General features: G+C 48.3%; 1 protein-coding gene across 10 annotated transcripts in view; it reads right to left on the reverse strand.

The window, feature by feature from the left end:
- Nucleotides 1–23,694, reverse strand: part of LOC114843863 (receptor-type tyrosine-protein phosphatase S-like) — a 52,386-nt gene that overhangs the window by 4,487 nt on the left and 24,205 nt on the right. For 3 of the 10 annotated variants that reach the window (XM_029130646.3, XM_041068001.2, XM_029130648.3), the window contains 22 exons: nucleotides 18,867–18,977; nucleotides 18,171–18,182; nucleotides 15,342–15,356; nucleotides 13,776–14,045; nucleotides 13,200–13,579; nucleotides 12,309–12,510; nucleotides 11,494–11,630; nucleotides 11,218–11,362; nucleotides 6,505–6,599; nucleotides 5,854–6,107; nucleotides 5,580–5,667; nucleotides 5,120–5,338; nucleotides 4,839–4,996; nucleotides 4,250–4,264; nucleotides 3,919–4,031; nucleotides 2,540–2,637; nucleotides 2,187–2,310; nucleotides 1,625–1,800; nucleotides 1,428–1,547; nucleotides 727–881; nucleotides 337–622; nucleotides 63–241 (listed from right to left, as the gene is read on the reverse strand). In XM_029130646.3, coding sequence (XP_028986479.1) covers nucleotides 63–241; nucleotides 337–622; nucleotides 727–881; nucleotides 1,428–1,547; nucleotides 1,625–1,800; nucleotides 2,187–2,310; nucleotides 2,540–2,637; nucleotides 3,919–4,031; nucleotides 4,250–4,264; nucleotides 4,839–4,996; nucleotides 5,120–5,338; nucleotides 5,580–5,667; nucleotides 5,854–6,107; nucleotides 6,505–6,599; nucleotides 11,218–11,362; nucleotides 11,494–11,630; nucleotides 12,309–12,510; nucleotides 13,200–13,579; nucleotides 13,776–14,045; nucleotides 15,342–15,356; nucleotides 18,171–18,182; nucleotides 18,867–18,977 — 3,352 coding nt within the window. Of the gene's footprint in view, nucleotides 1–62; nucleotides 242–336; nucleotides 623–726; nucleotides 882–1,427; nucleotides 1,548–1,624; nucleotides 1,801–2,186; nucleotides 2,311–2,539; nucleotides 2,638–3,918; nucleotides 4,032–4,249; nucleotides 4,265–4,838; nucleotides 4,997–5,119; nucleotides 5,339–5,579; nucleotides 5,668–5,853; nucleotides 6,108–6,504; nucleotides 6,600–7,329; nucleotides 7,990–8,150; nucleotides 8,269–8,479; nucleotides 8,507–8,642; nucleotides 8,837–8,925; nucleotides 9,244–11,217; nucleotides 11,363–11,493; nucleotides 11,631–12,308; nucleotides 12,511–13,199; nucleotides 13,580–13,775; nucleotides 14,046–15,341; nucleotides 15,357–18,170; nucleotides 18,183–18,866; nucleotides 18,978–23,694 lie in introns of all 10 variants that reach the window. The other 7 variants (XM_029130647.3, XM_055503580.1, XM_029130653.3 and 4 more) reach the window with 5 other exon arrangements.

The raw sequence follows: 23,694 nt of genomic DNA on the forward strand, positions 1-23,694 counted from the left end.
CAAGCCGTCACCCGAGAACAAGGGGGTCAGGTCGCATTAGCGCCGGCGCCACTGAAACGTACCTGTATCCGTCTATGTAACTGGAGTTGATGTAATCAGAGCCCTCCAGGCCTCTGATTGGCTGGAGGCAGACGCGGGTGGTTTCGTAGGGCATGATGTTGACCAGTCGGTTCTTGAACTTGTTGCAAGGCAGGTTGGCCGTGACGAACCGGGACGTGTGGGCTTTGGTGTTGGCCAGTCGCTGCAGAGAAGAGAGCAGGAAGAGTGACTCCTCAGATCGGCTCCGTGAACACCGGCCAACCCGAACCCGACCCCGACCCCGAACCCAGGCTTCACCTTAAACTCCAGCTCCATGCCGGTGACGTGCTCCCCGCTCTCCACCTTGGACAGCTTCTGCATGTACGAGTACAGGCTGCGGGCAGCCACCTCGGTGTTGCCGCACGCCACCGCCTCCAGCAGCGCCTCGTGGATGAAGCTGTACTGGTCCTCCGTCTGCACCATGTAGTTCCTCTGCGAGCGCATCAGGGTCACGTGGCCGTAGATGTCCACGGTGCGCTCGTGGCGGATGCGCTCCAGCATGGCGTCGATGACGATGAAGCAGCCGGTGCGGCCGACGCCGGCGCTGGAGGACGGGGAGGAGGAATCAGAAAACATGGCAGTAGGAAACTATCATATGGCTCTAGGTTTCTCATCTAGCTGAGCCTCCTTCATAAACACGGGACAGACCTGCAGTGCACGGCGATGGGCCCGGCGTCAGGAGGGTTACAGGCTTTGACCCTGCGGAGGAAGTTGAGGAAGGGCGTGGGATACTCGGGCACGCCGTGATCCGGCCAGGCGGTGAACTGGAACTGACGCACCTCTCTCCGTTCACTGCTTCCACTCTGACACATTACACAGTGCAAGAAACCAATTATTATTTTACTCCACACTAAGAGTGATCATTATAACGGTCATCTGATCCACATCCACAGTACACTGAATGCTTCGTGTGCTCTGTTCTACTTTATGACATATCTCCTAATTTGATGTTGCACAACACATCAACAAACATTTACAGAAGCGATGCAACCTTGGAAGCTACAGTTGCCCCAGTTTCCCCGCTCGTAAGTAGGCCACAGAGACACGCCACTGTGACGGGCCTAGATCAGCCTTCGCGCTGTGAGGAAGCGCTCTGGCTCCAGCCGCGATCAAGCCTCCTGCCTGACACGAGGAGGCTGGCATCGCGCGGCCCGCACTAATCGGCCCTCCTCCGACCGGCCGCGGTCCGTTCGGCTCGGCGAGAGAAACTCGTCGTTGCTGCTTCTCAACCGGAACCCCCCGAGAGGCCGGGGTTGTTTTAAGCCAACGTGACAGTGAAGTTAATAGAGGGGAGAGCGCGGGGCTGAGTCACGGGTGGATCGGGGCGGATTAAAAGCCGAAGGATTTACCTTGTGCAAGGAAAAGGTGCGCACGCAGAAAGTGGCCAGCTCCATGGTGTCCAGCAGGGTGACCTGCAGCATCCCGTAGGTCTCTGTGCCGCGGCTCGGCCAGTACTGGTCACACTTTATCTGTCGTCACATACAACAGCAGTCAACACACAGGGCGGGCCCACAGGGAGCCTCTGGTGAACTGGTCGAGTAGCTACCCGTGACTTCTCCTCCAGACGGGTCATCATCACCACCGAGGCAGCTCTCTGCTCCCACACCATCCTCCAGAAGTCCCCGAACGTCTCCGCCAGCGGCCCCTGGGTGGCGATGTAGGCGTTCTGCTTCCTGTACCCGTCAATGTAGTTGGCATTGATGTAGTCGCTCCCCAGGACACCTGCAAACGAGACTCTCTGCTAAACGGGCGGCTTAATGAATTAACCTCGGCGTGCGACGCGGAGCAGCCTGACAAACTGTTTGTTTCTGGCCTCCAGCAGGCGGCGGCTGCTGCTGGATGACGAGTGGACGACAACAAACAAACAAGACTCTGTCGGTGTGAATTCATGAGCTCCAGATCAAATCCACCGCCCCCCCGTTAGTCTGGAGAAGCGCTGGCTGCAGTCGTACACGCTCGCGCTGTTTGTCAGTCTCGTGCCACTGAACACAGCCGGTCTTCAGCGCTGTTTGTGATTTCAGATTTCATCCGTCACGCGTGCCTCTCGCTGTCTCTCTCCACACAAACACCGCCTGACTCGCCCGTTAGAAGCCTCGCGTGGCCCTCACCTTCTATGGGAGCCAGGATGACCCTGGTGTGGTCGTAGGCTATGACGTTGGCGTAGCGGTTCTTGGGCTTGTTGACCTCCAGGTTCGAATGCTCCCAGGTGAACTGCTGACTAGGGTCGATGGACTGCAAAGTACCAGACGTATTCAGCAGTCATTCGAGCATAATGGAAAGAGAGTAGACGAGTTATAGCAATAAATTGGACCACTGAATAAATCATGAAAATGTATTCTGCGCTCAGAAACAGATGTTAAACAAGCTTTGCTTTAGGAAGCGGAGGCTTAACAGGCTTAACATGTCTAAACAATACGGATGGGATCTATTCACTCTTATGGAAAAATAAGTCGTTTCTCACCTCATATTCCTGGGAAAGCCTCAGGTTGTCGTTAGCTTTCAGCAGCTCTATGTGCTCAGCCAGCTCGCTGATGGGGATGGGGGGGTGGCTCATCATTCCTGCACGGCAACAAGGGTCAGAGGTGACTCGGGCCTCAGCCCAATGACCTAAATTACCGCGGGGCGGCGTCTCGCGCGCAAAGATGTGAAGATAATTATACAGTCAGGGAACATCACATGTTATTAAGGAGCACGCTGAGGCGGAAAATCAATTCTGATCCACGCGCGAGGACAAAGTGAGGCAAGTTCTTTGCTTGTAAATTATTTTTCTTTGATAAATTGCTTTTCTGTGTGATCAGAGGAGAAACAATTCAAGAGAAAACAAACACAGACAGAAGACTAATTGGGAGGGTTGCGCGCACGAACACGCTCGCGAGACTGTTCTCCTCGCAGCAGGAGCAGCTGTAAATCAGGGGAACATCGCTAACACCAGTGTCAGGGAGCGTCGGCCCTGGTTTTTAACTGTAATGCATGTCCGTGCACTGTGAAAAGCATCTTAGCCAGCACTTATTCTCAGCCCCCACAGGTAATCAGGACAAAATCCTGCCGCCGCCACCGAAATGACGGCATCAGGCAGTTCTGCGGAAAACGAATGTTAACTCCGTCTCACAGACAGACGTCCCAGGGGTGGAGAAGCGGGCGAGAAGGGAGCTTCTGGGAGAAAGTCTAACGATGGAGGTGACAACTCCCCCATCGTCATAAATGGGCTGAAGAAAACGCCAGGACGAGACTAAACCTGTAATAGCGTAAACCGTGAGCACGGTGCTTCGTGCTGGATGCTTTTTAGCTGCTTTTAATTGCACTGAACGCGAGGCATCATTAGCCCAGTACCACGACTAAACCAGCTGTGTTGTTAGATGTTTCTCAACGGGGGGTGGCGGGCTATTTCACAGCGGGGTCTGACTCGGCCGCGCCCGCGTGAACACGGGCCGATCCTTCACGAACGCTCACAGTCAACTCTGACACATCGCGTCGACTCAGACCGATAAGACAGATTTTTGCAATTTTTGCCATTTCTGCCCCATCCGCCGCTCTGTCTGCGGCGCAGCATGTGGAATGTGGGCGAGCGGAGATGATCAGATTTTGCCACGCTGCCATCACTCAGCCGTGACTAAGCGCTGACAGTGCTACCTGGTCACCGGCCATTTTGATCTCGCACACACAACAGGAAGCTGCCAGGTACACGCTAGCTGGGATGCGGAGGAGTTCTTTCACAATCTTGTCTGCATAATCTCGCCGATGGTTAAAATTAGACGCATGAATATTTCATCATTAAGTGATGAGCAATCGGAAGTAGACTTTATTATGCAGATGCGGACGATGTGCTTGGGTGCGTCGTACCGGGAGTCTGGAAGTTGATCCGTCTCATCTCCACGGGGTCCGTCGGGTGATGGGCCATCATCTCTGCATTGCTCAAGAGGCTCTTAGTTCCTGGTTCGGAGTCCTTGCGCTTGCTGCTCAGACATCAGTGAGTCAAATGAGCAATTAGCAAACAACCAGGCAGGGAAAGCCAGAGTCATTACTGACACGTCGTTAGCATCAGCAACTTGATTTGAGTAAACAGTGATTTAGCGGCGACGCTGTGTTTTACGGTGTTGCTCCAGCTCTCTGCTATCGTGTAATTGCCACGGGTTGAGACTGAACAACGAGCATGTCGCCGGTTTAATCTTACCTGTCAGGTTTGCTGCTTCCAGTGAACAGGAGCGAGCGAAGGAATAATTAGAGGGAGGAAAAGGAAGGAAACGGACAGATTGTTAGCGAGCATGATCAATATGTTGCATTAGTATTCAAAAGCTTGATTGCTTGCTGCAGATGTCACTGGCATGCAGCAGGGTCGGGCTGACTGAATAAAGTGGAACAAATTTGACGAACAGGCTGAAATATGAGAATTTGCGTAAGGACTGTGATAATACTGTAGTAAAGTATCAGTAGTGAATGAGTCGTTTATGAGTCCTTCACTCGTGAACTTGCATTGTGAAGAATAAAATTAAGAGGAGCAATGTTTGCTGAAATAAATAAGTAATACACGAAATGCAATACATCTAACACAGGCTTGCAACTTGAGAAAGAATGACTGAGTCACCGGTGGGAGCCTCAAAAGACAAACTCACGAATTGTTGCTTTTTGAGGAATTTCAGTTAACGTAGAAAAAGATGACAGTTGTAACCTTCAAGGGGTAACTGAATCTACGATACGTCGGGGCCTGATGTGATCTGATCTGTCTGTCATTCAGATTTTTTCAGAGCTCGGCGCGCACTCACTTTTTGTACAGCAGGATCGCGATGACGATGCAGATGATGAAGACCACGGCCAGGACGGGTCCCACCACCCAGATCAGACCGTCGCCCGCGTCCAGGGGCTGAGGGTTGGAGTCTGGGGCAATCACTGGGTCTGTGTACGGGCTGGCCACATACATTTTCTGAAAACAAACATAATGGGCATAAACTAAAAAAAGTGCTCAATATATATATATATATGTATGTATGAACAAGGCAATATCTTGCGACCTTATGCTCATAAACACTGACAGAGGCGTTCGTACCCCAGTGGTGGAGTTGAGCTCAGCCAGGATGAAGAAGACGTACTCCTGCCCCGGCTCCAGAGCCCGGTTCTCAAAGCCGCCGTAGTCCAGCTGGTCCCCAAGGGTGAAGAAGGCTGGTAGGGTGGCAGGTGTGAAACGGGCTGTGATGTAAGCCCGTCGCAGGTCCACCTGCTTCTGCTGCCGAGAATCCCTCTGCCTTTGACTGATGTCTTTCAGCAGCTGAAAGACACAGGTGAGAAAAACTCAGCGTTCCAATAACCATGACTAATGTTTAAACACTGATATTAAAAAAGCATCGCCAGGAGTTACTAGTGTGTGAGTGTGTGTGTGTGTGTGTGTGTGTGTGTGTGTGTGTGTGTGTGTGTGTGTGTGTGTGTGTGTGTGTGTGTGTGTGTGTTCGTAGGTCTTCCTCCTTGCAGGCACAGATGTCAGTGTGTGCTGTCACTGTTGTGGTTCTCACCTCCTCTAGGTCCATTTCATCTGGGCTCTTGAGGTGTCTGATGACGCCGCGGGCTCTTCTCAGTGGAACCACAACCACATAAACATTCCTGTGGGAGCAGAGACAAACAGCATAACACCAGCTGCACTGATGCCTTTCATGCTTCTTATCCAGCGCGCTGCTCTAGAGACTCCATCCTCAGACATCTTGTCTTCCTGCCTCACCTTTAGACGTCACACGTTCTACTGTCTATTACAGCCACACTTTTCTAAACCTCATCTCCATCTCTCCTTACTTGATGGGAGTGCGAGTCTCCAGTGAAGGCAGGATTATAGTGACTGTGGTCTCGGTGTCGCGGGTGTGGTCGATCTCAGGGCGGCGAATGGTGATCGGCGGCGAGGTCTTGGCAGTGATGCGGTGGCGGAGGCCGCCCATGTTTCCCTCGGGCGCAGTGATCTTGAAGTCGTAGCTGGTGTCGGGCTGAAGGTTGGGGATGACCGCCTTCTTGAAGCGAGCGTCCACCTCCATTTTCTGCCTATTGTACTCCACCTGGAGGACATGACAGGAATTTACTAGCCAATCAACAAAATATATTAAGGATAAGCAGGATTTGACGCATCAAGAACAAGAACCTCTTTCTTGGCTAGGACCAGTTGCCAGGCAACCGCTAAAGACTCAGGCCAAGAAATATTTGGGTGCATGACCTTCTGTAAGGTATTTCCATGCTCAATAAACAAACTAGAAAGCATGTTAATTGCTGTTATTACTATTACTAACTAATTGTAATTAGTTGCTGTAGTGAGAAGTGCTGGTATCTCTATGCTTCATGGATTTAAAAATTACTATAAATATGCAAACACTCTATTACACTAACAAATAGTTAAAATAACAAATTACATGTGTCCACAGTGATTGACTGGCTAGGCATGATGGGTAATAGACCTACAGTAAAGCGATAAGGGTTGCTGCTTTCTGGAAACTCCCAGGTCAGGAGGACGCTGGTCTTAGTGGCTAAGTTCACAGAGAAGTTCCTCGGCACATCTGGAAAGCAAATAAACAGGAAAGACGCAGTTACTCCTTTTATTCCCGTCTGGTCCTTCTGTCCTTTCCCAGTGCAAACCTGTGCAAACGGAGGACACGTCAGTCAGATCTGTTACCAAGGGAAGAGTACATGATGGTTAGGAGGATGGGCAGGTGATGAGAGTGAGTGGCAGGAGTAATAAGTACAAATAACAGACAGACTGGCTGCAGGAATGTGACATGCCACGTTCTCCGAGTGCAAAGTCTGTTAGACTCAGAATTCAGCATGTCAGCAAATGCTTGGAAAAGGTGGCAGTGGAGGTCTATCAGATAAAAAAAGCTTACCTGCAGATATAGCAGCAGACGCCGGTTTTCACTTCGACTGAGACTCAACACTTACCTTCTGTATTAGATACTGTAAATCCGAGCCCGGTATTGACTTTTACCTGAGGGTTTGTGATAAGCAGTGCTCTTGAAGCAAACATCCATTAACATTCAGTCTGCTTCCGCTGGTGGTGAAGGGTAGGTGATGAAGGTATAAGTGAGTGAGTGGAGGAGACTGGGGGGAGTAGTCGTGTTCCCCTGGACTTTGCAGTTCTCAGCTTCTCTGAAGAGCACGAGGCTGAGCTACAAGAACTGATCCACACTTGGTTTAGTTTAGCGTTTTTTTTGGAGAGGGGGAGCCAAGAAGTGAAGGTGAACCAATGCCTAGAAGGTGAAGGGTGTTCCCCAGGCCTGAAGCCAGTCCTACCTGTGTCAAAGGCCAGGGTTTGCCACACCAGAGGTGGACTGAAGGGGCCTGGCCCTGCCTTGTTGTGGGCTCTGAGTTGCAACTCGTAGGCCATGCTGTGATTGAGGCCCAGGATGGTGTAGCTGGACTCACTCGCTGGCAAAGTAATCAGCCAAGGGGGGGCGGGAGGGGCTAAGGCGGAGGAGCCAGGGTCAGTGGAGGGTTTGGGTCCCGCCGCTTCTTTGTAAGCTATGGTGTACTCTGTAATGAGATCATAGGACTCCTCTGGGGCAGGGGGCAGCCAGGAGAACTGGAGGGAGCAGCATGTGGCATTTACAAAGTCATATATTCTGGGGTATCCCGAGGGGGGGATCATGGGCACTGTTATTTCCTGCTGCACCGCATCTCCATAGCCTGCCCTGCTCTTAGCAGAGAGGACAAAGACATAGGAGGCGCCTGGGGAGAGGTCTCTGACAGTGAAGTCTTTCTCTCGATTGGTGAAATCCACTGTGGTGTCCAGAGATGTGTTCTTGAGACCAAACTGTAGGCGGTAGCTCTGGATTTCCACTGGGCCCCCACGGCTTTCAGAGTCTGACTCAGAGCACTCCGGCGGAGGAGCCCACCGCACGACCACCGACGGTCCTGATCCCGGACGCAGCCAGAGTGAGGGGGGGCCGGGCACTGCAAACCAAGAGTGTGGGTGAAGAGACATGTACGTGTAAAAATATATATCATGTAAATCTAGAAGAATTGGAATTGATTTGAAGCTTTGTTTACTGCTGGCTCCCGGTGATGCTTAATGTAGGGTCTAGCTACTAAATCCATATTTGGCACATGCTTACCAATCCCTGGGGTTTGCACCAGTTTGGCTTTGCTGTGTGCTCCATCCCCCTTGGTGGTGTACGCTGCCACGGACACTGAGTACAACGTGTCTGCTTTCAGACCCCCCAAAATCAGTTCCTGTGGGGGTGAAAAAATTATTCTCAAAAGAAGAGAGACCTTTTCGTTCTCTTTAAGTTACAGTATAACACGAGTTAGAAGTTAATCTAATCATTGATGGTCAAATGTAATGAAGATTTCTGTCTCTGCGCAATCAATTTGATGCATTGTGCTGTACTTATTAATAGTGGCTTCATTTATAGCGAGATGAGAATGGGTTGTCTGCACTCACATATTGAGTTGAGTCATCCTCCTCCATCTTATCCCACAGACGCGACACACCCCGCAGGCAGCCGAGACAGAGAGAGATGCAGTGAGTCAAAGAGCCAGATAAAAAGGGGAGGGGCTTAAGGATGAAGTAATTTAATCATTTGAATGTTCAGTTATGATGCAACCTGAGACTCATCCAATAGGAGGTCTTTGATCCGGGGAAGGTTGCGGGATTCGCCGCTCTCTGCCTGGCTAAAATGCACCTGGTACCCACGGATCTGGCCCTGTCGTAACCGGGGCAACACCGCTCGCCAGGCGACCCTGAGAGCAGAGGAGTTGAGGGGCTGGATGTCCACCTGACGCGGGGCTGCACCGGGAACTGAGCACACACCAATGCATAGCGTCAACAATCAGGTTGCCAAGCAACCAGCCAAATCTTTGGATCTGCTCTTTGGCTGTCACTCTTACCGTCCTCATCAGTTCTGCAGAGCATTGCCGGGCTGTTGGGTCCCATCCCCTCTGCAGTGGAAGCTGCAATAGTGATGTTGTACCAGCTCCATTTCTCCAGCCCCTCTAACAGTGTCTGCCCCTGCTGGGCAGGGATAGGAAGCCCCTTTACCTCCTGGCCCTGACCTCCTCCGCCTGACCCAGAAACTCTCTGGTATCTCAGCTCATAACCTGCCAACTCGCCATTCTGGCCCTCCATTGGAGGCGGCCTCCAACTAACTCTCAGCGAGGTGGAGCTGGCACTCTCACAGGACACACCCTTCGGTGCAGCCGAGGGCTCTGTTTGGACAAGGTGGAACGAGGGCAATTGGCAAAGAGTTGAGGAAGAGACCCAAAAAAATAACAGGGTTGAAAAAGCAAAGGACAGGATAAATACAAATAAAAGGATAAGAGATAAGGATAAAAAGGAAACAATAGAAAACTAAGGTAAACTGAACTGAAAGATAATGAACCTAGACAAAAAGGGAGCAACCACATAATGTAAAAGCATCATCTTTGAACCTATTAAATAAACCTTAGACAAGAGCATCCAACTTAAATATATCCACTTAGAAGAGTCCAGTTTTATGAATGGTAATAATGTTCCATCCATAAGAGATCAGCAGCACAGACAAATACATACATTTCACAATACCGACCCCAATGGTGGCATAATCCTTGAGTCCTCCAGATAATAGACTGGTCTGAGACTTTCCACTGTTAGGGAAAGGACAAGGAAGAGGTTGCATGCCTCACAAAGATAAAAAAAAGACACCAACACATCTCACAGCGGGCTGAAAGGATTTAAGAGCGAAGAAAAAGACTAAGGAGCCGGGGAGATAAAGGCACTCAGACGGATATTGAAAGTCGGGCTGGAATGATGATTCGCAGACAATAAGTGAATCAGAAGTGGGCTGAAATATTTACTGTAACAAAGAGAGAACAGGGCTGTAGTCACACCATTGAAGATGCTGGAAGATGATTCTATTGACTCACAAGCTTCTGCCTGAGCGGCGCTAGAAGAAGTTGGGTGGTACCAAGAAAGGGGTGTCCTGAACTTACACACTGGAGCACATTCACTGCCCGTACAGTATACTGTATGTAGTGTATAACATATCTACGTACGTGTGGGGGTGTAATAGTCACAGCTGACAGGTTCTATCCTCTGAGCCGTGCAGCCATCTCTCCGTTGGCCTTGGGGGACAATCTAGATGTGCACCAAAGCTTGGCGATAACAAGGCGCACATTACCTCCCTGGGAAATGAATTCTGCTGCATGAAATAGTCTGCTTATCTGGCACCTTCCCCTTCCCGTGCGCCACGCCGCTCTCGCTTTCTTTTCGGAAGGTAAAGAGCGAAAGGGAAACCGGCTAAGAGCATTTAGCACGTCCCGTACTCGAGTCGAAGAACGACGCGAGCGTGAAAGCACAGGATGAGTATTTGTGCCTGTATTGTAAATCCTTGCCAGAAAAAAAAACTTACCGTTGGAGTGATACAGTGCCGCCAACTGCAGGAAACGAGTTTTTTTTCTAAACCCTACAGCTTTATTAATTCTTTTCCTTGCACCATTTTCTCTGTTATCTCTTTGTTTGCTTTATTTTTCTGCGCGGGCCGATAGAAAATGGCTTCACACAGCACAGTAAATAGTGAAACTTATTCGTCTCTTATCGGCTATCACTGGCTGCGCAGGGACAAAAGAGAAAAAAAGGAGGCAAGGGAGAGAATCGAAGAAGAGCTTTGGCTAAAACACAAACTGGCCAGAACTCACCTGTCAACACAGCAGGCCAACCACCGTCCTTTAATGCTCCCCGCCACTGGCCGCTAGCCAATAAATAGCAGACAGTTTCACCCGTTCAAAGACATTAGACACTGACAGAGAGGAAGAAGCGATGCAAGATAAGGAAAAGGACGAGGGAAACATTAATCGGTGCTCCGTCTCCATCTGTCGTGATGTTTTGGCTGTGTGAGAAAGCGAGAGGCTGAGCGGAGGAAGAAAGGCACAGTCGAAGGTAGATGGATGGATGGATGGATGGATGGTTGGGTGGGGGGTGGGGGGTGGTACAGATGGGTTGATAAACAAGATAGATGGAGATAGGCGGAGATGGTTCCCCAGGTTGTACCAGGTCGGGAGTGAGGACAATACAAGCTGTTTGTAAGTGGACGATAAAAAAGGTTTGTTTGTGGGAGCGAAACACAGTCGAGTTGAGGTGTGTGTGTGGTGTGCGTGTGCGTGCATGCGCTCGCAGCGCGTGACCGTGGTCAAACTGAGACGTACTGGCTTGCGACGTCCTCTGCACCAGTTCGTTGGTGAAAGCGCCGATGCCTTTGTTGGAGATGGCGGCCAGCGAGAAGGAGTACTCCGTGTTGGCCTTCAGGCCCTCCACTGTGTACGCATTCCGCGGGCCGAAGGTCAGTTTCTCCTGCGAGAGAGAGAGAGAGAACGGGAGCGTGGACGGTAAGGACTGGAAGCAAAGCCACGATGCTGACTTTAATCATTTCTACTTCCAAATGAACTCCCATTGGTAGATTCATAGTATATGACGGGTCTCACCAAAGTGCCGAACTTGACTGGTTTGTACAACAGCTCATAGTTGACAATTCCTTCCTTGGTGTAGGCAGGTTCCCAGGTCAACTCAATGCTGGTGTCTGTCACCTTGCCCACTTTGAACTTCCCCGGTTGGCCTGGGACTGAAAGGTACAGCTTGTTTTATGCATTATATAAAATACAACCCTCTCCTTTAGGGTAAAGCATAAACCCAGACACCCCTTTTATCTAATTTTACTCCTTCATGTGCTGCAAAATGAATTTTCGGGGCAAACTAATAGTGTAGCTGTAGCTCGACCTATGTTGAGATTTAAGCCACTAATACCATCAGAGATTTTTAAATAATCACCTCTTTGTAGCTCCCATCACATAAAAACCTGCAGCTGTCACAGCAGCGCGAGCAGCGCGGAGGTACGAGGGACACTTCTGCCGGCTAATCCCTGTTTTCCTTTCATAAGTCCCCACAGTTTTGTCCCGGCAGGTAGAATTTATTCGTAGTTCCTGTCATATTTCCTGACAGGTCAAGCTTATTTGCGCGGCATTTCACAGTGGATTGCGTCTCAAACTTTACATAAGTCAGTCCAGTGAGCTACTTAACAGTTTGTGTACACTCAGACAAATTAACGTGTCGTTTGTGCTCAGCTGCACACACACCATCTGAAAAACAACCCCGACTCTCCGAGCCATGAATAAATGAAGACCTCTACTTAGCTATGATCTATTCAGCCGTACGCGTGATACATTTACTCTGTTGCCTTAACATCAGTGATTATGGTTTTACACACACACACACACACACACACACACACACACACACTGACCTCCGGGCAGCACTTTAACGTGTATGGGGTCGGAGAAGGGGCCGTCGCCCACTGAGGTGAAGGCCAGGACCTGGATGGTGTAGGTCTCTGAGGTGACGAGGTTCTGTATGGTGGTGATCATGCTGTCCTGCACATTATGGATCTGCCACTCGTTAATAGGCCGGGACGGGTCCATGGTGTAGTAGACACGGTAGCCTTTAACCTGCAGAGGAGCCCAGAGTTGAGAAGAAACCGCTGGTTCAAATTACTGAAGCGTGACTGAGGATTCATTGGTTGTGGTTGTTGTCAAGGTGATGCCCTTTGACCTTCATAAAAAAAACTCCTTTTACAGTTGGCAAAGCCAGTTCTGGTGCAAGCTTCTCTGGTTGTAGTGCACAAATTATAATCACTACATCTTCTCTTATGGGATTTGTTTACGAGCAGTTTAGCGTATATATAATCCCGCTGTCATGCCACTGCCCTCAACCACCAATTCTACCACCTCCCCTGTTATTACTCTTCAATATCTGTAATCCCCTTATGCTTTCAATCCGGCCTCCAGTTTTATGAACCTACTGTACTGTTAGGTAGGCTCCACAAAGGAAATGGGCCTCAAGAGGAAGAGCTCTTAACTTAGAGAGGACAGTCCAATTACCTTTTCTTTCTTTAGAGAGGGGAACTAACGAGGGAATTGCTGCGGGGAAATCTCTGGCAAAGCACAATCCCTGCAAAGGACACGAACCTGCACAACGTAAAGCTCCCAGTGGTGAATTTTATTAAGCCTTTATTGTTTTAACCTTGTGCATGATGTCAGGAAGGGTACATGTGACTTCAGCCCATCTTTTCTCCAGTAAGTCTCCCCATTGGAATTTAATTATATTAAATAGCTGGTGTATAACATATTTGTCCTACCTGTCCGTTGGGCTCTTCCGGCTCCTCCCAGCGAACCATCACAGTGTTTTCAGAGATAATGTGAGCGAGGACATTTCTAGGGGGGCTGGCGGGTGCCTGCTCTCCCGTGCGAGCTTCCACGCGTGTGGAGGGGGGGCCCTGGCCGATGCTGTTGAACGCCGACACCCTGATTTCGTACTCCGTGTTGGGGTACAGCCCCCCGATGCTGTAGCGGGTGGTTGTGATGCTGTCCACCGTCTCGTATTTGCTGTCCGGCCCTTTGGCTCGGTACTGGATAATGTAGTAGGACACGGGGTCTGGGTTGCCGGAGTCCCAGGTGATGGTCACACTGGTAGCGGTGGTCTCGGTGACGATGGGTGTGCCGGGAGGTTTTGGCAAAGCTTGAACAGAGAGTTGACAATGTTAACGTATGATTGAAGGATGCTGAGTCAGACTTATGATGTTGCATTTCTTTGTGTTGGACGCACACTAATTGCACAAAACCTTTTGTTCAGCAAAACAGAAACAAGGGGCCTTTCAAACCCTTCTGTCTCTAAGATCCAAAATGATTAATTATGTTTTCAGAGTGTCCCTTACTCTTCACTAAGACCTGTGCAGTGGCCTCGATGATACCCAGGCTACTCATGGCCACACAAGTGTAGTTGGCCGACTCCCGGACACCGTTGAGCTCTAGCACATTTCGGCCAATCGGCATTTCATCCTCCGGGGTCAGGTCCTCATTTCCCAGCATCCACTTGACGTAGGGCATGGGAGAGCCCACGGCCACGCAGGTGATGTTGACGCTGCCTCCGGGCATGATCTCATGGTTGGAGGGAAGGATGGAGAAACGAGGGGGCACACGGCGCACTGGGAAAGGAGGAAAGTCGGGGTAGAAAAGGCAGGGGGGTGTGGGGGTCGAGGTGTAAAGTGGGGAAAGGGAACAAGGAGAAGAAAGGCGGGTAGAAAGAAGGAGGGGGGGGGTAGAGTAAGAGAGAAAGAGAGAGCAAGGCAGAAAGCGAGAGAAAGATAGAGAGAGAGAGTGAGGAGCGAGATAGATGAAGAGAAAGAGAGAGAGAGGAGAGGTAACAGGAAGGGGGAGAATGAACTTCAGGGTTTTTACAGAAAATTACAGAGGGATATTTCAAGTTTAGTCCCAATTAACTTTATGGCACTGATGATTCCAACAGAAAGACACAAATCTTGTGCTGAGCTCAACCAATCAGAGCAATTTGAGCTGCCTGCTCAAAATAATATAGTGACAAACTCTTGAGTATCACTTCAACCAGGACATGACACCTATAGTCAGTTTCTCTTCTGATCCTTTCAAGGAATTATGCAAGATATCAAACTGAATTACGCTATTGATTTTAATTATATGTTATCATTCTACTTCTCCCTTTAGGTGAGCTACACTTTACCAGAGACTTCAGTGAGATTTTACTTCATTGAGACTTCTGTGCCTTCAGGTGCTTCTGCAGTAGATGGGCTGTTTTTAGAGAGCGTATGCATCATGGGGGCCGATCAATAGGCCCTGGCTGCTATTTGCGTCCCCCATGAGAAGAACAAGTAAAGTGGCAAGTTACATCCAATACTGCATCTGTCTGCGCCTGCTTGACTATATATTAGCCAGAGATACACCGAGAGACTGAACTCATAGGTCACTTGCATGCCTGGGCGACTCAAGAGAGATAAAAATGGTGAAGAAAACACAAAGAAGAGAGCGAAGAACTGAAGCCTGAGAGGGAGACAGAAGGAAGCGAGACCAGAGCGGAGACACAGAGGAGAGGGACAGATCGGAGGATAGAAACAGCGCTAGAGAGAGCAAGAAAGAGAAAGAGAGAGAGAGAGAGGCAGCTCTGCTTCTCTTCCAGACAATGACAAGCAATGTAGCAAAGGACAGCCACATTGTACAACAAGATACTGTACAATACATAGGATTCATAACTGATACAGTGTGTAGTCAAATGAATTGGAAATGTGGACAGGAGTGGATCGAGGGTTCTAATAAGGTGTTGTGGCAGTTACAGAGTGATCATTGGACACATTAAGTAAAAGACACCAAGACAGCATGAAAGAGGCAGAACGGGAAAGAACGAGTGCGAGCAAAAAAGAGAGATATGTGAGGTAGTATGTGCATGTTTATAAGTTAATAAACTTATGTACATGTGTCTGTCGCTCCTACACATCAGGGTGCAGACAGAATGCAGAGGAAGAAGAGAAAAACAGGGGGAGGGGAAAAGACAGGGAGGTGGAGATAAAGAGAGGGTTAGAAGAGGGTTCGGGGGGAAGGAGGGAGAAGGGGGAAGAGAAGAGGAGCGAGGAAGAAGAAAAAACATGGATCTATTTAAAAACACGGCTATATACCAGAGTCAGGCCCATTCAAAAACGAGGTTGCTTTCAAAAGTGAGAAAAGAAAAAAAAAACGACTAAGTACAGGTTGGATGAAGGAGGAAGAGAGAGGAAGGGGGTACCCCAGGGTCACAACACAGGAAACAGAAAGAGACAGAGAGAGAGACCGGACAAACACCTCTGGATGAGAGGAGAGAATGAGAGGGAGGGCAGACAGAGAGCAGAAACATCGTTGAAAAACTACTACTGGTAGGCTCATACTGTACGTGAAGGAAAACAACAGAGAATAAAATATAAAATGATAAGATGCTTTAAAAACCTACTGTAGCAATGACTGAAAATCTGGCAGTGATTCTAAAATATATAATTAAAAAAAAAATAAAAATAAAGAAATAAAGATGATACATTTGCTGCAAAACCTCCACTCCTTAATGTGCAACATCATTACTTGGAATCTTCATGGGCCACATCCCCCTACTCAAAGAATCTAGAGACAATTGGATAGAAGTTATTAATTAATTATTAACGATTTGTATTTTGTCATGACACGTTGCCGTGATGATCATTTCATGGATAACAGATACAGTGCAAAGCATCTGGAATACTTTGTGGGAGAAAAGACACCCAGAATTGGATACAGAAGTTAAAGACAAGAAAGAGACAAAGAGACAAAGACAAGTAGATCTGTTAGAAAACAGACATGATTAGGCAGGCGTCTCCTCATCTCCGCATGCTGGACACACACAGGCACCTACTGTACATGCAGATGCTATGCAGCATGTCAAAGGTTTCAGTCATCCACTGGTCAACTGGGTCAGTAAAGTAAAAAAAAACACAAAACAGGTAGGAACCCAAAGCACATGGATTAGGTTGGAAGCTGGAGCAGTAGGATGAAGGTGAAGACTCACAATGAGCGGAAACACAAACTCAGCAGTATTTCTAAAGACGACCAGTCTGGACCGCGGTCCTGCAAAAGACCGGAGGATCCACCGTGGAGACGCAACCGAGTGCTCTACAATAAAGAGCTCATAACAAGGGATAATCCTTCACGCGCTCGCAGAGCCGCTGGCTTAAAGTTAATCGAGCCAGGCTGCTGGATTCGCCTCCATTTTCTATACAGTTTGCAGGAGCCAGGAGCTTCAATCTTTATTAGTGGCGCTATCATTAGTCCCGTCCTCTGCAGGGAGTCTGGAGGCCTTGGCACAGCCATGAGGATTACCGCCGTATCCCAGCGCTGATATATATCCGTTCAGGACCGTTGCCGAGCTGACATTTACGCAGCCCGACGCAGGGCGTCCCAAGGACGCGGCTTTCATTAACCACTGTAATAAGAGGGAATCGCTAATATCCTCTCAATATCTAAAAGTGTGAACGGATATGATTAATTTCAAATGTCAGTCAACGGAGGCGTATCGGCGTATTGGGCAGAGATAGCTGCGGCGAGGAGCAGCCGAGCGGCCGGCGTCGCAGGAAGCGACACACTATTGTGCCTGTAAAGAGATGTACTGGGCGGCGGCGGCGGGATTTAAAAATACACGGAAGCATAAGGAGACTAGCATCAGTTAGCTACAGGTCATAGTCTGAGAGAGGAGGGCGTCATCTGCATAATATTGAAACTTTACATTTGTTCAAGCAAGGATTTCCCAAAGCAGCACAGCTTGACTTTAAACTATCAAACAGATGTAGAAGTCTGGGGTGGGTAAGATTCCGTTTGTAATCAGTTAAGTCGGAGTCATGTGTAAGAACTAAATGACATTTAAGGTGAAGGTGCAGGGCGTTTCTTTGTCTGCATCTGCACTGTAATGATCTAGCTACATGTGCTAACAGGAAGTAGTGCAGCGATTACTTCCAGTGGGTTTTTTGATGTTTTCTAGTACACAGAACACAGGCCTAATAGTTAAAATGAGTTGATGATATGACATATTCTGGTCTGGAAATACATATTGAGTTCATGACATGACTTTGGCCCAATAAATGAAGCTTCTCCTGCAAACCTACAGCACATCTAGCATCAGAACTGAACGATGCACAGTACAAGCGTGACTCAGTGCAGCGAGGGCAGAGCTGAGGAGGGTGACATGGGAGCGGGGACATAACGTTACACACATGATGGTACAAAGGGGGAAAAAAAAACACAGAGACAGTAGCAAGACGTGACAAGACAGCGAGTTCAATAAGATCAGGATCCGAGCATATCAATAGGCGTCATCGCACACGGTGCCATGCTCCTGCGACAGTCCGTCAGTCAGCACACATGCAAGCGGTGCTCCGTTCTCTTTCTCTCTCTCACTCCTTTCATGCAAACATCGCCTCTTTTTTAATCTTCCAATTCTTGGGTCTCCATGACAACAAGATCATACCATGCAGAGGAACATTGATCGGGGAGTGAAGGCAATACCAAGGGTTCTGCACACAAGGCCTCACAATGCAGTCAGTGCACTCTGCTGCGTAGGCAGACCACTTCATCATCGTAGCGGCTTTAGAGAAATCAGCCGTCTTCGTTTTTGGGGAGACGGGACCGCTTCACCTCTACTCTGTTGTCCTTAAAATGCCTTTATGCTTTCTCTCTTTCTAAGTCTCTCTTCAATAAGTGAAGCTTTCTGAAACAAAGGAGTAACAAAAGAAAAGAAAGAGCACACCAACCTTCTCGAAGCTCTGAGGGATGGAAGGGGGTTGATGCGGAACACAATGACGTGAGGGGGGAGAGAGAGAACGGGGAAACACAGAGAGAATAAAAACGGCCAGCGCAAAGCCACCCGCACCACACACACACACACACACACACACGCGCACACACACACACACGCTCCCACTTCACACACAAACTACAACTTGTAAATCTGAACATTGGTGGTGGTCTGAGCTAGTGAGGTGCCGGCGCCGTCCACAGGCGCCGCTAATGTCAACAGTCGAGACTTGATCATATTCCGATTCGTTCTGTTCCAATTTGATTCCAATTGGGAAATCTTTCTCATAATCTGCCTCCAGCACAGAAACCGTTTTAGTAGACAGATCGGTGACGTTTCCATGCAGTTAAACCCAGGTGTGTTCGCAACTTCACGTTCAATTAGAGTCACACCGGGGTTTAAGGTGAACTTGTTAAAGGTGGTTGTGAGAAATACCAAAAAACGACAGGGTCAACATATACTGTAGACGATGGATGGGTTAGTATTTGTTTAAGAGCAACAGAAATAACTACATTAATACCCACAGCACCTTAATAGTAACGAATCCTCTGTGAGTGTGTGTGCGTGTGTGTGTGTGTGTGTGTGTGTGTGTCTGTGCGTGTGTGTCTTTGCACGTGTCCTGGTGCGTGCGTGTTCTTTGCTCAGGTCCTACCTCGAACGTAGAGGTTTGCGGGGGACGAGTAGCGCACGCCCTGAGAGTTGGTGGCCACGCACTCATACTTCCCTTGGTCGGTCTCCTCGCTGTTCTCGATCTGCAGCGCTCCTGCGGGAGACACGAGGACAGACACGCGCTCAGTGTGCGGCATCTTTTCCTCTCCATCCATCCGCTCGTCTGTTGAATCCCGACCCTCAGGTCTCGCGCTCTCTGTAGCTGCAGCATCCAGCGGAGGCAGCGTTTGTTGTTATTCCTGCAAGGAGCTCTCGGAAACGGCCCGTGTTCTCGCGCGCCGCTCGTTTCATCCTCTCGACCGACTCACCGACCGAGAGGAAAACAAGGCGACGCGCGCGCAATGCAGGGATTCCAAAAAGTTTGCGAGTCGAAAGCAAGTCGCGCAGTGACTCTTCGACACGCGCGACACTTTAAAGGGCGTTTGTTGTGGCGCTGCTGCGGTGATTCCTCCCGTTTCTACCTTGACAGCAACGTGGCGGCTGCTCCACAGCTTCACCCCGCAGCATCGAGCCCACGACGCTCTTTAACGTCTCAACTTGTTTCTTTCATTCCTCAATTGTCACACTTCTGCCCCGATTCCACGGCGATAAACAGTGTCTCCCCGAACGTGCTATAATTACACGCGGCGCTCGTCAGCTCGTGTTTTGCTCCGGTTGGTTCACAGGCTGCTATTATTTTTTTCGGCGCTCTCTTTCTTTTTGCTAATGGCCTTTTGAGTTACCAGCCGTGTTTCTTGTTTTTTTTTTAGGATGCTCTGTCACATTCAGTCTGTCATCTAAAACTGATTTTAACATGGAGCCTGAGGAGGAGGCACAACGTCATGGACACACACACAGTTCCAAAACTGATATATTCATGGCAAAGTGTATTTTATGTAACTATGCAGAATTCCCTTTAAAAAATTAAATTAATATTCATATTTTAAGATTAGATAAGACTTTAATGAACCCCAGAGGGGGAATTCAGCGACACATTGACATGCAAGGAGGAGAACAATAAAACAGTGAGGCACTTAAAATAGCGTGGTAAGGTTTTCAAAGTAAATGGGCAAATGGGTAAATTATTGAATAATACAACAAAAACGCCCGTGTCTTCATATTTATACTTTATTACGTTAAATTACATGCCTGACTTCTTATAAATGGTGCATTAAACTGCAATCAGCATTTTGTAGGTGACTAGTTGAACTGTAACTAAACACTATAATGATAAGGGATGATTTAAAGCAAAGTACACTGTATTTGTATTTGTTGTACTCTATCACTACAACACATAGAGTTTGATTTCACATGAAACCACCACTTCACCGCTTTAAATACCAACTAGAAAGCAGTCATCGCATACTCGTGTTTTTGCGACTGATCAGTCATCGTGAAAGCTTGAGGACCATGTGTTGGATGCTTTGCGGAGAATAAGTCAGCAAAGGGCACAAATGTGTGCGAGTGTGTTGATGGCGCCGAGGCTCTGCCAGCTGAAGCCGTCATCCATTTCACCAAGAGAAAACAGGCTCCTACCCTCCTCGTTCGCTCTCCTCTCCCGTCTCGCGTTTCTCCCGCCGCGCGGGGCAGAGTTGGGGGATAAGCAGAGAATAAATTATCTGCTCTACGAGCGCAGCCTGAAAGAGGAGCTGCCCATGGAGAAGACGGAGCGGAGGAGAGATGGAGCTGGACAGGTGGAGCGCTCCGAGTGAGAGCTCATCTGACAGCTGGAAGCGGCTCATACGGTTAAGCATCAACGCAAATTTGAAATTGACTACTGAAATGTTCGTCTATGCAGCACAGGTCATTAGCATACATAAGGGAAGACAAGCGCCCAGCATGTATGCGTGTGCACACACACAGAGGTGTCACCGCGCGCGCAAAAACAACGCAGGCCGCATCGCGTCTGATGAGCTGAGACTTTGCCGAGCAGATGACGGCGGCCACTGCTCACCTGATAGCTCTGTCAGAACCTATAGGTCAGACCTGGACCGGGTTCCCAGGAGGGGAGACATTCGAGTCTCACTGGGGATGGACAGAACCAACAACCCAGACAGGCGGCTGCTATCACTACACGCAAACACAGTCCTGGAGGTTGAAAAACACGAGCTTCAAATGTGTGGCCTTTAAAGAGCCACTTTATTAGGTACACCTGCATGTCTGCCATTGATTCCAGGTTATAATTCCGTTCTATAGTTGAAGCTTTCAGACAGGTGATAATTCTATTATATGTTTATTATCGACGTCACAGTTGGTGCTGCTGCTTCGCTGAAGCACAAATCATTTATTGTTTTGGTATCGCATGAGTAATATGGTGAATCTAATCAAGTGAATTGTTATTAAGCATCACTTATGGTAAATAAACACATTGGCTTCACAGCCAATAAAAAAACACCCTCTGTCTTAAAAGCGAGAATCAGATAAGGAAAAACTGCCCAAAAATTCTATTATGGAAAAAAGAGTATCTGTTCCTGGAAGAGTCATCAATAATGAAGAGAGTCATTAGTCGCTGTCTTATATCAGATTTCTTTTTGTTACAGATAGGTTCCACAAATTACTGAATAAATGGATTTTTCTATGTTATAGAATAGTTATAGTGTATATGTATAATCACCCAATTTCACTGTAATGCGAAAAAATATATAGATATCCTGCTAGTGTGTTTTTAATGATGCTTGGGTAATACTCAGAGTCAAACCTGATGCATATAAAAAAGTTAAAGCAAATTTAGTGGGACGTCTCTATAATGAAATTAAAGCATCATTTGTGTGGACATTATTGCGTTTTCAGATTTTAGTTTGGCTTCAGATGGAAGCGAACTAAAGTGTTAGTGCAAGCTTTAATCCAAGCGTGACGTTGCCGTCAACCTCAGGGCCTGCACGCCATCTGTTGGAGTCAGCGAAGCGCTTATAGGTAACATTCTCCAGACTTCAGCCCCAAAGACGTCGGGCGACTGAAAGGTGGCTTGTCCTGGTTTTGCTCGTACGCGCTAACCAGCAGATGGGGAGGAAATGGACTTTTATGAGGAATAGAAGAGCTCACCTCTGTACGTGTCAGGTGATGTGTGTGTGTGTGCGCGTGTGTGTGTGTGTGTGTGTGTGTGCAGGTTTTATGTAGGTGCGCTCTAACAGCTGACGTCCACGCTTTGGACGCTTGCCTGCAGTGGAAAGATGCCGCAGGATGATGGATACTTATGGACTCCGAAACAGCTAAGTGTCATCTTTTGTGGGATTTGAGTGCAGTCATTATCAATATCGTTTTTCATCCTGACCTGCATGGGCTCATAAAAATATTTCCAAGGCCCGAACGAAGAAAGGGAAGACACAAAGAGAAAACAATGTTTGTGGCCCAAAAACAGATCGCTGGCTGCCGGCCAGCTCCTGCTGGCAGGCGCCCAGCGAATCAGAGGCTCTGCGTGGAAGGTGCCTCCCCATCAAGCAGATCTTAAAGGACCGTTTCATCCATAACCCATCTCGGTGCTACTCTGTGCCCAGCTCAGGTGTAATTGATTTCCTCCAACTCATTTCACTGCGGCGTTGGGTTCATTATACAGTGCGTTTTGTTGTGGGGCTTTGTGATGCTTCGGGTGATTCTAAATCCCATTAAAGCCCGCGGTGGATCGCGCCGAGCCATTTGTCTTGCTACTGTTTCATTGACGTGATATGTGGCCAAACATCCTGTAGCAGTGAATCAGTGTCATGTCTGTGAGACGCCCCACTGAGGACACGATGACAGATGATTATGGTGCTAAAATGTACACGTTAATTACGCCACAATGTGCCTTCAGTGTGTAGTATAGTATTAATATAATAAACACAGGTCTGAGGCCGTGAGTTGATAATTAACAATGAAAAAATACCTGCATTATGCATATTTAGCTCTATTAAGCCATAACTCATGTTGACGTGATGTTGACATTCCACAGCTACTCAAACCCATCTCTAGAACCCACAGGTGCTCGGCTTAAACACATTTCTGTGCCTATTGTTCCACTCGCAGCCGCAGCAGCAGCAGCGGTCGCCAACGCCAACACCCCACTCCACCCACACCTGCATTGCAGAACACTTTCCATAAAGACAATTACTCCTTTCCATACATTTATTCCAGGAGCGAGTATTCATGGTCTCACATTTAAAACTGAAATTCCACTAGACTTGGCTGAAGAGTCTGCATAGAAAACAGCCCGCGGCTACTCCTTTCCTACGCGAACGCTCCCGAGCATAGCTCGAAAGTTGGGTTTCATATTTACTTTTACCAGGAGAGCATAGAAGGAAGAACCTTTGTTTCAGTGTGTGTAGCTTAATATCTGCAGTGAGTGTATAGTTACTGCATCATCACTGAAATATTGGTATATTAGTCCACTGCATTTTTAAGAGGCTGCTTCAGTTACTCTCCACTCGCCCCATGGAGGCGGAGCACTCGTCCACCGGTCGCTGGGGTTAAAGGTCGATCCCTGACTCCAGACATCATGTTGTATTTAGGACGCACAGTGAGTGCAAACCGCTGGCCTCTCATTGACCCGCATATGGTACATAACGTGGTAATAGTCGTTACCATTCAATTATTACAAACAAAAGAATGGATCAAATTTGAGTAATGTAAACGACAAAACATGCTCAGGGTAAAGGTTTTAAATTGTTCTCCTTGAATTTATACATGAACGGCTCAACACGGCCTGATTATTTTAGGCCTTAATAAAACTTTATGACTCACATGAAGCATAACAATCGTGTTATCGCCAGTATCAAACTCACCTAATGGACTTGGCTTTTATTTGGTATTTGTGGGAGTTTGCCCACAGAAATGTGCAGGAACACAGTTTTTTTTTTAGA

This window comes from Betta splendens, chromosome 17, assembly GCF_900634795.4.
Source record: "Betta splendens chromosome 17, fBetSpl5.4, whole genome shotgun sequence".
In the NCBI taxonomy this organism is placed as follows: domain Eukaryota; kingdom Metazoa; phylum Chordata; class Actinopteri; order Anabantiformes; family Osphronemidae; genus Betta; species Betta splendens.